Source organism: Cebus imitator, unplaced genomic scaffold (genome assembly GCF_001604975.1).
Source record: "Cebus imitator isolate Cc_AM_T3 unplaced genomic scaffold, Cebus_imitator-1.0 Scaffold64, whole genome shotgun sequence".
Taxonomy (NCBI): domain Eukaryota; kingdom Metazoa; phylum Chordata; class Mammalia; order Primates; family Cebidae; genus Cebus; species Cebus imitator.
Genome location: NW_016107379.1, coordinates 3676880 through 3689100, shown reverse-complemented (window position 1 = coordinate 3689100; position 12221 = coordinate 3676880). Strand labels below are relative to the sequence as shown.

The 12221-nt window shown below is 38.5% G+C and overlaps 1 protein-coding gene across 1 annotated transcript in view; it reads right to left on the bottom strand.

The window, feature by feature from the left end:
- The window catches only part of GPAT3 (glycerol-3-phosphate acyltransferase 3), a 67318-nt gene that overhangs the window by 8543 nt on the left and 46554 nt on the right, over positions 1 to 12221 (bottom strand). The window contains exons 4-7 of the mRNA XM_017530247.2: positions 9814 to 9888; positions 8865 to 8954; positions 6463 to 6556; positions 1643 to 1758 (exon numbers count right to left, since the gene is read on the bottom strand). Of these exons, the coding sequence (XP_017385736.1) occupies positions 1643 to 1758; positions 6463 to 6556; positions 8865 to 8954; positions 9814 to 9888 (375 nt within the window). The remainder of the gene's footprint in view (positions 1 to 1642; positions 1759 to 6462; positions 6557 to 8864; positions 8955 to 9813; positions 9889 to 12221) is intronic.

Below are 12221 nucleotides of genomic sequence, written 5' to 3'. Positions count from 1 at the left end.
TGAGATGGGGTCTCACTCTGTCATCCAGGCTGGAGTGCAGTGACACAATCTCAGCTCACTGCAACCTCCATCCCCTGAGCTCAAGCAATCCTCCCTCCTCACCCTCCCAAGTAGCTGGGACCCCAGATGTGCACCACCATGCCCAACTAAGTGTTTGTATTTTTTGTAGGGATGGCATTTCACCATGTCGCCCAGGCTGGTCTCGAACTCCTGAGCTCAAGCAATCAACCTGCCTCATCAACCTCCCCAAGTGCTGGGATTACAGGCATGATCAGCTGTGCCCAGACCAAAGCCTTACCATGCCTGGACCAAAGTAAGTGATTTTCATTGTCTTCGCCTACTCTTAGAATACTAGACAGTCATGTGACATGGACTCTGGAGCCTCCATGTCATGAACTTTGTGATCTTCTCCATGTACTTAGGCTTCCTCATCTGAAAAATGGGAATATTGGGTTGCTGGACCTAAATGCATTATGGCCATTAAGTGCAAGACAACCCTTAAGTGATTCAGGTTGAACTTTCCTATTAAATGCACACCATGAAGCTCAGAAAGACTGACGTTCTTCCAGGCTTAGGTCCTGTCCTCCCTGCAGCCAACCCTATATTCCCAACTCTTCTCTCCAGACCTGGTAAGGGCTGAGGTAGCCAGATTACAGCTGCCAGAGTGTCCCACTGCCACATGATCTCAAGATAGGGAATCCTTTTTCTAACTTCAGCAAGTACTTTTCATTATACTTTTAAGAGTAATGGACCACCTTTGTGCTTATAGAAGCAACAACCAATGTGCCTTCAGTTAAAGGCCTCAGGCCAAAGGATGTTTCCCAACCAAGGTTTCTAACAGCTCATCTCTACCCCAAACCCCAGAGGTTCCTTCTCCCATTTCGCTGTCTCTAGCTGGACTTTTTTTTTTTTTTTTTAAAGACAAGGTCTCCGCCTGTTGCCTAGAATGAAGGGCAGTAGTGTAATCTCAGCTCACTGCAGCCTCAACCTCATGGTCTCAAGCGATCCTTCCTCCTAAGTAGCTGGGACCACAGGCGTGTGCCACCATATTCTGCTAATTTTATTAATTTTTTGTAGAGATGAGGTCTCACTCTGTTGCCCAGGCTGGTCTCAGACTCCTGGGCTCAAGTCATTATCCCACCTTGGCCTCCCAAAGTGCTGGGATTATAGATGTCAGACCCCATGCCTAGCTTCTAGCTGGATTTAAGTGAGAACAATCATCCAGCAAACACTTAATCATCTATTTATTTAGCAAGTAGTTATCAATTATTTAACCTTCAAGGTGGTAATTTTTTTCCTTTTTGTATACTTTTTTAAATTGAGGTAAAGTCAACATATCTCATTTATTTTTTTAATTGCTCATACTCAAGTGAAAACATATCTAATTTAAAGGTGGTAATTTTTAACTTTGCAAATTCAGGGACTGGCCTATATCTAAGTCACAGCAATATAAACACATTGGCCTTCTAATCCCATCACATACCCCACCATGACTACAGAATTATATATTTTTAAAATCTGGCTAAGACAGGCGATTTGCCAGAAAAAATCCAACTGCAAACAGAGCTCCGTTTTAGTTTTGAGACTCAGTGCCACTCGTTTTATGCTACTCCAGTGATTGCTGAGTAATTTGACTGCTTACCTCTTAGTAACCAGGTGTCGATCCTTCATTTCTGAGCGTTCAAACCAGACATGAGGACAAGCCTTGACCATAGCTCTCTGAATAATTCCCATCAAGCCACCATGAACCTGGCCAACCTAGAAGTACCATAAGAAAAGAAGAGAAATGTAAAGGCACAGTCGTCCAAAGGAAGTTTTTCAAGTACCAACAAATTTCTATTCTCCACTCAAAGATAAGATTGGCCTTCTACTGACTGAAGTTTGTAGTCTGATCAGAGTCTGAAAGGCCAAATGTAAGCAAAAATGTATTCTTTAGTAGCACCTTGAATTTTAAGTCATGTTGATGTGCTAGCAATCCTCTTACTTCAAAAAGTAGAGGATTTTCAACTTGATCAAGATTAGAGAAATGAAAATTAAAACCACACTGAAATACCATTTCAAGCCCATCACACTGACCAAGATTTAAAAGCTTGACAATATGCTCTGACATAAGGCTATGGGTAACAGGCACTTTGAAGGAAGGGAATAGATTACAACACAATGGAAGGAAATTTGGCAACATCTACAAAATTGCATATACGTTCACCCTTCATTTCAATAATTCCTCTCCTAGAAATTTACCCTGAAGATATACATCCAATAAAATGAAAATATATGCACAAGGCTATTAACTACAACATTACTTGTTATGGCAAAATGTTAGAAACTACCTAACTGGTCAAATATAAGAAATTAGATAAATAGACAATGGTACATACAAATAATGGAGTACTGTGCAGCTGGGAACAGAGCAAGATTGATCTTTATGACTGATAAAGAGTGATTTCCAGGAGATATTGTTAAATGAAAGACAAAAGAAAAATACAATACGCTACATTTTGTGTAAGACTTAAGGGGCAGGCCGGGCGCGGTGGCTCAAGCCTGTAATCCCAGCACTTTGGGAGGCCGAGGCGGGTGGATCACGAGGTCAAGAGATCGAGACCATCCTGGTCAACATGGTGAAACCTCGTCTCTACTAAAACTACAAAAAATCAGCTGGGCATGGCGGTGCATGCCTGTAATCCCAGCTACTCAGGAGGCTGAGGCAGGAGAATTGCCTGAACCCAGGAGGCGGAGGTTGCGGTGAGCCGAGATCGCGCCATTGCACTCCAGCCTGGGTAACAAGAGCGAGACTCCGTCTCAAAAAAAAAAAAAAAAAAAAAAAAAAAAAGACAAAAGTCTTCAAAAAAAAAAAAAAAAAAAAAAAGACTTAAGGGGCAATAATTCACTTACATTGGTTTATCTCTACAAAAAGAAATACAGAAAGGATAACCAAAGCCAATGAACCTACAAGAGTAGGAAGGAATGGTATAGAATGAGCATGGAAGGGAGTGGCACGTCAATGAGCATACCTTTTCTCTTTAATTTTGACATTTGGAAGCATATTGATATGCTACATATTCAAAAAAATAAAATTACATCAGTAAGGAGTGAATGATAAACTAAAGCAAACTGAAGCAAATGAACCCAATTGTATTTTAAATGAATAAAAGAACAGCATTAAAGGAAAGGGAAAACATTCAAGAAACTTGCAAAGACAGTATCTGACCGCATACCGTACATCTTGGATGGCGTTGTAAGAAATGCAAAACATCCTAACTCTTTTTACTACCTTTTTTTTTGTAGTAGTGAAGCAATTCTGAAATAATTTTAGATGTATTACAGAATTGAGAAAATGAGTAAATACATTGATATTGTTGGAAAATAGGATTTTCACTATGAAAAAGCGATACACAAATATGAATTGAAGGAAATCAAGAAAGAACTTTAAGAGTTGGATGTATTGGTACAGATTCAGATTTCCAATGTAAATATTAGAAATAAATATTAAATATAGGGCGGACACGGTGGCTCACACCTGTAATACCAGTATTTTGGGAAGCCACGGTAAGTGAATTATTTAGGTCTGGAGTTTGAGACCAGCCTGGTGAAAATGGTAAAACCCCATCTCTACTAAAAATACAAAAAAAAAAAAAAACCCGGGTGCAATGGCTCACTCCTGTAATCCCACTTTGGGAGGCCAGGCAGATCACCTGAGGTCAGAAGCTGGAAACTAGCTTGGCCAACATGGAGAAACCCCGTCTCCACTAAAAATACAAAAATTAGCTGGGTACAGTCGTGGGCACCTGTAATCCCATGTACTAGGGAGGCTGAGGCAGGAGAATCACTTGAACCTGGGAGGCAGATGTTGCAGCGAGCCAAGATCATGCTACTGCACTCCAGCCTGGGCAACAGAGTGAGATGCTGTCTCAAAAAAAAATTAAATATAAATACATTAAAAATACAAATATTTTACCCACATTTTTATAAAGAGAGACAGAACAAGAGAGCTTTTCCCAGTATCTAAGAAAGCAAATGACAAAGCAAATAAGGCACAATGTTACCAATAGGTAAATGTGGATAAAGGGCATAAGGGTGCTCTAATGTGATTTTCTTATTATTACAACTTTTCTGTAAGCTTAAAATATTTCTAAATTTAAAAAAGTAAAGGTCTTTGTCTAGAAGGGGAAAAAAAGTCTAGAAAAGTCACTGAGTGAGTAATGAATATGTTAATTAGCTTGATTTAGCTATTCTACAATGTATACATTTATCAAAACATCTGTGTATATTCTAAACATATACAATTTTTATTTGTCAATTAAACAATAAATTTCTTTTAATAAAAGGAGAGTCACTGAGAAGAGGTCTTTAATGTTCTCTGAATACAGAGTTTATGTTTAGTCAAAAGAGGCATGCCCCATCTGCTTTGCACCACCTCCCATTTAAACTGAATCAGCTTTAGGTTTCTGCACTCAACACATTGAGCAGTTTGCAGTTACTATGCTTTTCTAAACTTTGGGTAATACATTATAATTGCAGTTATACATGATTCAAAAGTAAGAAGAATACCAACAAAGTTCTGAGGTCTTGGTCACAAATAAGTTATACTTAACTCTTTGTTGACCAGGACACAGGAGGAATACGATTTCTGAAACACAAAACACATGACTAGGCAGTGTTATGGTTTGCAACAGTTTTGGGAGGTGGGCATAACAGGAGATACTGAGGTCATGAGGGTGCTCTCCTCATCAATGGATTAATGCTCTTATAAAATGGGCTCTGGAAATAGGTGTGCTTTCTTGGGCTGTTAGCCCTTCCGCCTTCCACCATGTGATGACTCAGCAAGAGGAGGATGGCCAGATGCTGGTACTTTGATATTGGACTTCCCAGGCTCCAGAACTGTAAGCTAATAAGTTTCTGTTCATTATAAGTTACAGTCTGTGGTATTCTGCTTGGCAGCACAAAATCAACTTAGACAGGCAGATTGATTGCTTAAGCCTCTGCTTCCTCATCTATAATAAAATCTCAGTCCTAACGTGATTGGCTTACAAGGAAGGTCAAATATAATGAATGAAAGTGTTTGCCCACATAAATACAAGGATTATTACATCTGAGAACTGCTGGGGTGGGGGCATCTATCAAGGCTGTTAACATGAGGGTCCTTGGACGGTCTTTAGGGAGACCCATAAACATCTGAAATTATAAAATTCTGTTTGTATGATGTAGATATATGTTAGTTTTTTCTTTAAAAAGACACATAACTATTAACTAACTCCTAACCTAAGAAAAGATTAAGAACTACTAATTCGCTAAGTCTCTTCATAAAGATGGCTAAGACTTTCTTAGATTTAAAAACAGCTCCATTATTTAGAGAAATTTAATAATGTGTTAGAATATACAGTCCAAGAGTTATATATCTGACCACATATTTTAGACAGATTAAAGAATGGCAATAAGTAGAAATTTTTGCAAAGGCCTTCAAAATCCCCTCGATGATCGTGTAGCCACGCAGAGTCAAACACCTGCACATGTGCCAGCATTCTCCACTCTCCTGCTTGCAGCAGACATTTAACCAAGAACAACTCCCTTCAAATGCCTTCTCAGAAAAGCACACCAGACCACGACTATCAATCCCTGGAACTGGTAAGTGAAATAAAACCCATCTACTCTCCCTGAAGCCCATCCCAGCACCATGAAAATAAGAAAAGGCGATCCCCCAGGACCGTTGTTAGGCATTCTCTTCCAAACACCAACTGAAGGCATATTAAACTACCATGCGGCTTCAATTATCCTGCAAAATTTACTTGACACAAAAAAGGATACGCAGGAAGTCTTGATAAATTTGCAAGGGCATCAGAAAACATAGATTTGAAACAAAAAAAATGCCAGTATACGATTCCTGTATCCATCCCCATGAAAGGCTGTTTTGAGGTATACAGCTTTAAAGTGGGCTTTGTATTTTGTTCTTGGGTTTTGTTTCATTTTCTTTTCTTTTGGGCTACAGGCAAGGACTGAGAAAGACAACCTGATATAAATATTTGCCTTTCTTGCTAGATCCTCAACAAAGAGCCAGATTTCTTTTAATTGCCTATAAGTCCCTGAAGGAAGAAAGAACAAATTGACTGGCTAGGGGATATATACAACTGTAAAGAGAAAGAATGTAATGTTGCAAACATTATCAAACACTGGCAGGGATTTTACAAGCAAAATGGAATAAACTTGACAAAGCCCTATCAAGCTCAAAAATGTCTGCATTTCAGTAAGTTAATTTTTTACCATCTTAAATATAATGGCTATTTTCCTTCCTTTTCTTGCACTATACATTCATCATGTAAATATATTACATAACCTATAGAGCCACAATAGTGTAATACAGTCAAATTTCTAACATAAAACTAACTTGCTAATTTGTGCCAAAATAAAAAGTTTGAGCAAAATCCATAAAACATGCAACTACTTGAAATAGCAGCGAGCTGCTCTTACCATAGCATAACATCCATCTGTCGTCAAGATTAAAACATCAATTGGGGAAGTATGGTTGGCAACACAAATGCCTCCCTTCTGGGGTCTGTGCTGTCTGCAATTACAAGCAATGGAAAATTCTAAGTCTTCTAAAATGCTACTGTTTTACAGAACAGCAAGTGAAGACTCATCCTATTTTTTTAAGTATATAACACACACACACACACACACACACACACACACACACACACACACACATATACACTTACATACATATATATGCACATTTATTATTATTTTCATTATTATTTTTGAGACAGAGTCTCACTCTGTTGCCCAGGCTGGAGTGCAGTGGCGCAATCTTGGCTCACTGCAAACTCTGTCTCTGGGGGTTCAAGCAATTCTCCTGCCTCAGCCTCCCAAGCTGCTGGGATTACAGGCACAGGCCATCAGGGCTGGCTAATTTTTACATTTTTAGTAGAGACGGGGTTTTACCATATTAGTCAGGCTGGTCTCGAACCCCTGACCTCAAGTGATCTGCCCCCCACCTTGGCCTCCCAAAGTGCTGGGACCACAGGCATGAGCCACTATGCCCAGTCTTTTTTAAGTATATTTTAAAAATTAAGTTTGGAGATACATGGGCCTATCTTTAAAAGGTGATCCCTAGGTAGTATAATGAGAGTGTGGTAAGGGGACCATGATTTTCCATTGATAATATATAGCTTTCACTTATTTAATCCCAAGTATTTTCATATTATTTTGGTCTTCATATACATCACTTTTAGTGGCTTCATGATAATCTGCGGAGAAAATTCACCATACTTTCCTCCCTCCTATCCTCCAGAGCAGAGAGGTTGGCAAGCTTTTCTTACCAAGGGCCAGACAGTAAATATTTTAAGCTTTGCAAGCCAGACAATGCCTGTCACAATTCCTTGGCTCTGCTGTTGTGACACAAAAGCAGCCACGGCTATGAATGAGCACGGCTGTGTTCCAATAAAACATTATTTACAGAAAACAGATGGTGGGCCAGATTTGGCCTATAGGCTACCAGTTCAGTTTGTTGATCTCTACCCTAGAGTTAAAACAGTATTTGACACCAATAGAGCAAAGTAGTTTTGTTTGGGCCTGTACAGAAAAGAAAGAGAACCAAATACACAATTATTTAACATACTTTCTTTAAAATTAGAAGCAATTCTGTAAGAAGTTAGGAACTCCTCTTTATGGAATAAGTGCACCTTTTCTTTTCTTTTCTCTTCTTTTTTTTTTTGAGACACAGTCTTCCTCTGTCACCCAGGCTAGAGTGCAATGGTGTGATCTCATTGCAACCTCCTCCTCCCGGGTTTTCCTGCCTCAGCCTCCTGAAAGGCTGGGATTACAGGCTCCTGCCACCACACGCAGTTAATTTTTGTATTTTTAGTAGAGACGGGGGGTTCACCATGTTGGCCAGGCTGGTCTCGAACTCCTGACCTCATGATCCACCTGCCTTGGCCTACCAAAGTGCTGGAATTACAGGCGTGAGCCACTGCGCCTGGCCTAAGTACACCTTTCTATAGGAGTTTCTTCTGATTACACCTCTGCCAGAGTGTTTTCTTTTACTCTTCATTTTAAAACTCAAAGTCCAATTTCAACATCATATAATTTAAAATATTTAAGGGCCTTTCATGCTGGTACCACATAGTAAAGCCAAATAACAAAATGTTTCTCTTCTACAAATGAGAAAGAAAAACCAAATCAGTAAAAAAGAGAAGCCTGGCCTAGAACTTTTAAAGCAATTATGTTAAATCTAAAAAAATTGAGATAACAGAAAAGTAGTTCAAATGCAATCAAAATCGTTTTCACTAGCTGATGACTTTCCTTTGCTACCTTCATTCTCTGCAATTCTAGTAAAGAAAAGCAGAATTTTGTTTTAAAGCTCAATTATGGAATTTTAGAAGTAGCAGGACTAAGACTAGAGACCACATTTCCAGACTCCACATCTAGTCCTATTTCCACCACACTACAGGCCTGTCAACTTCATTGTTTTTAAAATCAGACAGACCTGGCTCAAAACCTGATTCTATTGCTTATTCACTGTGACCCTAAACAACGAATCCCAAAGCTTACATTTCTTCTTCTATAAAATGGGTTAACAGTGCCTATCTCACAGGGATAAGCTATAAGAAACATAGGGTCTGGCCTGTACACCATAAATGCCCAATTATTGAGCACAAACAACTACATGTTTATTATTATATTCTTTCTGCAAACAGATGCTGTTTAGTGTTTTTTTGCATTATGCCTATACCATCCTGAGAAGCAGGGATGAACACATTGGAAGCAGTCTGACTCTACTCACTTCCTCCCGCCCACTTCCACTGCTTCCTTGTCAATCTCATGCTGATTTGACATAGAAAAAGACAGGCACAGAGGCAGCAGATACTCACTTGTTATGATAATGAATGGTACCAGAGAGGGCTCTCACACAGATCCGGCAGCAAGTCAGATGGACCAGTTCACTCAGCCAGTTTTTGAGGCTGAAGGAAAAAGAAACATTTTATTGTGCCATTCTGGGCACTCTTAAGAAAGAATATAATAAAAGTTTTAATGTGCCTTTCCACAACAGCATACTGCATTCTATTCTGTGAAACCAGCACAGTTCAATTGCTATAGTCTCACTGGCACATTTTGTATTAGATCAAAAAAGTCTACCAAAAGAACTAGACATAACTCTAATGAAAAGTAGTCAAAACCTCTAGGCTATTATGACAAATTCCTGAACAAGATAAATTGAAGTTTCTTTGATCTTGGCCTTATGAGCCTCCCAATATATAAGACTCTCTTAGTTCCCTCAGTTCATTTTCTTTCTTCTCTTCAATTCTCCTTTGAAAAAACTTCTTTCAATTAATATGGAAGTATGATAGAAAATCAAAGAAAAACTATGAAGTAAGCGAGGAGGATTCTTATAAATGAGTCAAGAACATAAATTTAATGCAATACAGCCGGGCACAGTGGCTCACACCTGTAATCCCAGCACTTTGGGAGGCCAAAATGGGTGAATCACAAGGTCAGGAGTTCGAGACCAGCCTGGCCAACATGGTGAAACTTCATCTCTACTAAAAATACAAAAAAAATTAGCTGGGCCTAGTGGTGGGCGCCTGTAATCCCAGTTACTCAGGAGGCTGAAGCAGGAGAATCTCTTGAACCTGGGAGACGGAGGTTGCAGTGAGCCAAGATCGCGCCACTACACTCCAGGCCAGGTGACAGTGCAATACTCCATCTCAAAAAAAAAAAAAATTAATACAATACATAGGAATCAAACAAATATTCTCTTTGTGGACAGGGGTAAGAAAAAAGATAGTCCTACTTATGGCTGTATGGAAGGAAACATTTTACCTGCTATCTGGCAGCTGCCCAACCAGTGTAGTTCCTATAACCAGCAAACTGATCCCAATGAAAGCCAAGGTAACCCTGAAAAAGAAAAGAAACAATGTCATGTAAAAGTTTGACACAATAGGAAAGTAACCAAAAAGCTCATAAATAATAAAATTGTAAATAAGTTGTAGAGTATCCACATGATGGAATATGATACAGCCAGTAAAATAATTGGGTAAATCTATATAGCTTCTGACATGGAAGAATGTTCCACGATACATTTTAAGAGGCAAAAAGCAAAGTAAGTTTCAGAATAACATACAGAATATGATGCCATATGCAAAATAACAACAAGCACATGTGTAACATCTATATATGCATAGAAAAGGCCTGAAAATTTTCACAAAACTATCATGTTAAATCTATTTAATCATCAAAGTGTTAAGAGGGCTAGTGAAGGGAATATATTTATAGGTGCTTTCATAATAAGAACACCAAAATATATCAACATATAGACATCTTTTAATGCAAATCTAACTGTTGTCCTTTTGCATGGTTCAAGATAACCCAGAAGTGAGCAAACAAGGTGACTGGCAGTACCGCTAACCTCCATAAAGACATTGCCTTCTTTTTGAAAAGTGCTTTTAATATATGTTCCAATGACTTCAAAAGGAAAATAGTAATTTATAGAAATGTAAATAGAATTATTCAAAAAGGAAAGGTTAGGACTTAAAAATCTTTCAAAATAAATAGGATTCAGTTAAAAGACAGGAAAGATCAATAGTTTAATCACATTTAACTAATAAGATTCTTTAAACCATTTTACTTTGTCAAATGGAGAAAACAGAAACTAGATTATCCCATTGCTCTCTCAAATCAAACCAAAGGCCTATCTATGTCTTCCAGTTCCCTGAAGAGCATTACTGAAGCGTATTCAGTAAGCAGACTGAAGGAGACCACCAATGCAGTATCAAAAGGACCCTGTGGGTTTGGAGAAGATATAGTGGCTGCCTAAGGTCAAGGATCAGGAACAGTAACTCTCTCCAGGGTCAAGCGCATTTACTGCTGACATGTAGCTATCTTTACCTCCTGATCAGATATCTGCAGAACAAAATCCTTTGTCCTAACCAATCCCAGGTTTTACATTAAATGATGATAAAGCAACAGCTAACACCATGCCAGGTAATATTCTAAGTACTTTTTATATTTAACACATTTAATCATCCCAAAAACTCTATGAGGCATAATATTATCATCATCCCATCCTACAGCTGAAAAAAGTGGAGCATAGAAAGGTTGAATAACTTACCCAAAGTTACATAGAGGATAAGCAGCAGAGTCAGGATGTGAACCCAAGGAGTCTGGCTCCAGAATTCATTTTCCTAAGCATTATATTATTCTGTCTTTCAGGAGATTGTTATTATTTAACATAGCAGTTTTAAAACAAAAGAAATATGTGATGGCTAACACCTATAATCACAGCACTTTGGGAGGCCGAGGTGAGTGGATCACTTGAGGTCAGGAGTTCGAGACCAGCCTGGCCAACATGGTAAAACTCTGTCTCTACTAAAAATACAAAAATTAAGCAGGTGTTGTAGCACACCCCTGTAATGAGAATCATTGAACCCAGAAGACAGAGGTTGCAGTGAGCCAAGATCATGCCACCGCACTCCAGCCTGGGCAACAAAGCAAGACTATGTCTCAAACAAACAAACAAACAAACAAAAAGAAATAGCTTAAGGCAGCAGTCTCAACCCAGTTGGAGAAATACTCCATCAATAACACATCTGAACAGGTACTCCAATAAGAATAATATGCATATTCTGTACTGATATAATGTACATTATAAAACATTTGGAAACATAAAGAATGTAAAAAATATATAAATATTTTTATTTTAAAATATAGTATTTTGAAATGATACTAATGTTGCAATTTGTCCTCACTCAAAATAGAATATAGTAATACATTAATAAATATATTAATTTTATAATTATCAATTGTATAATTATAATTTAATAGCATGACATATTAGTATAGTTAATAAATATAATTAATACTATTACTATTTTGAGTGAGAAGAAAGCTTTTTGAATATGTTTTCCTATTAATACCTTGTTAAATACGGTGTTAAATCTTGTTAAAGATTTGACATAGATGGTGGCTCACGTCTGTAATCCCAGTACTTTGGGAGGCCCAGGCAGGCAGATCACCTGAGGTCAGGAGTTCGAAACCAGCCTGACCAACATGGAGAAACCCTGTCTCTACTAAAAATACAAAATCAGCCAGGTGTGGTGATGCATGCCTGTAATCCCAGCTACTCTGGAGGCTGAGGCAGGAGAATCGCTTGAACCCAGGAGGTAGAGGTTGCAGTGAGCTGAGATCATGCCATTACACTCCAGCCTGGGCAACAAGAGCAAAACTCTGTC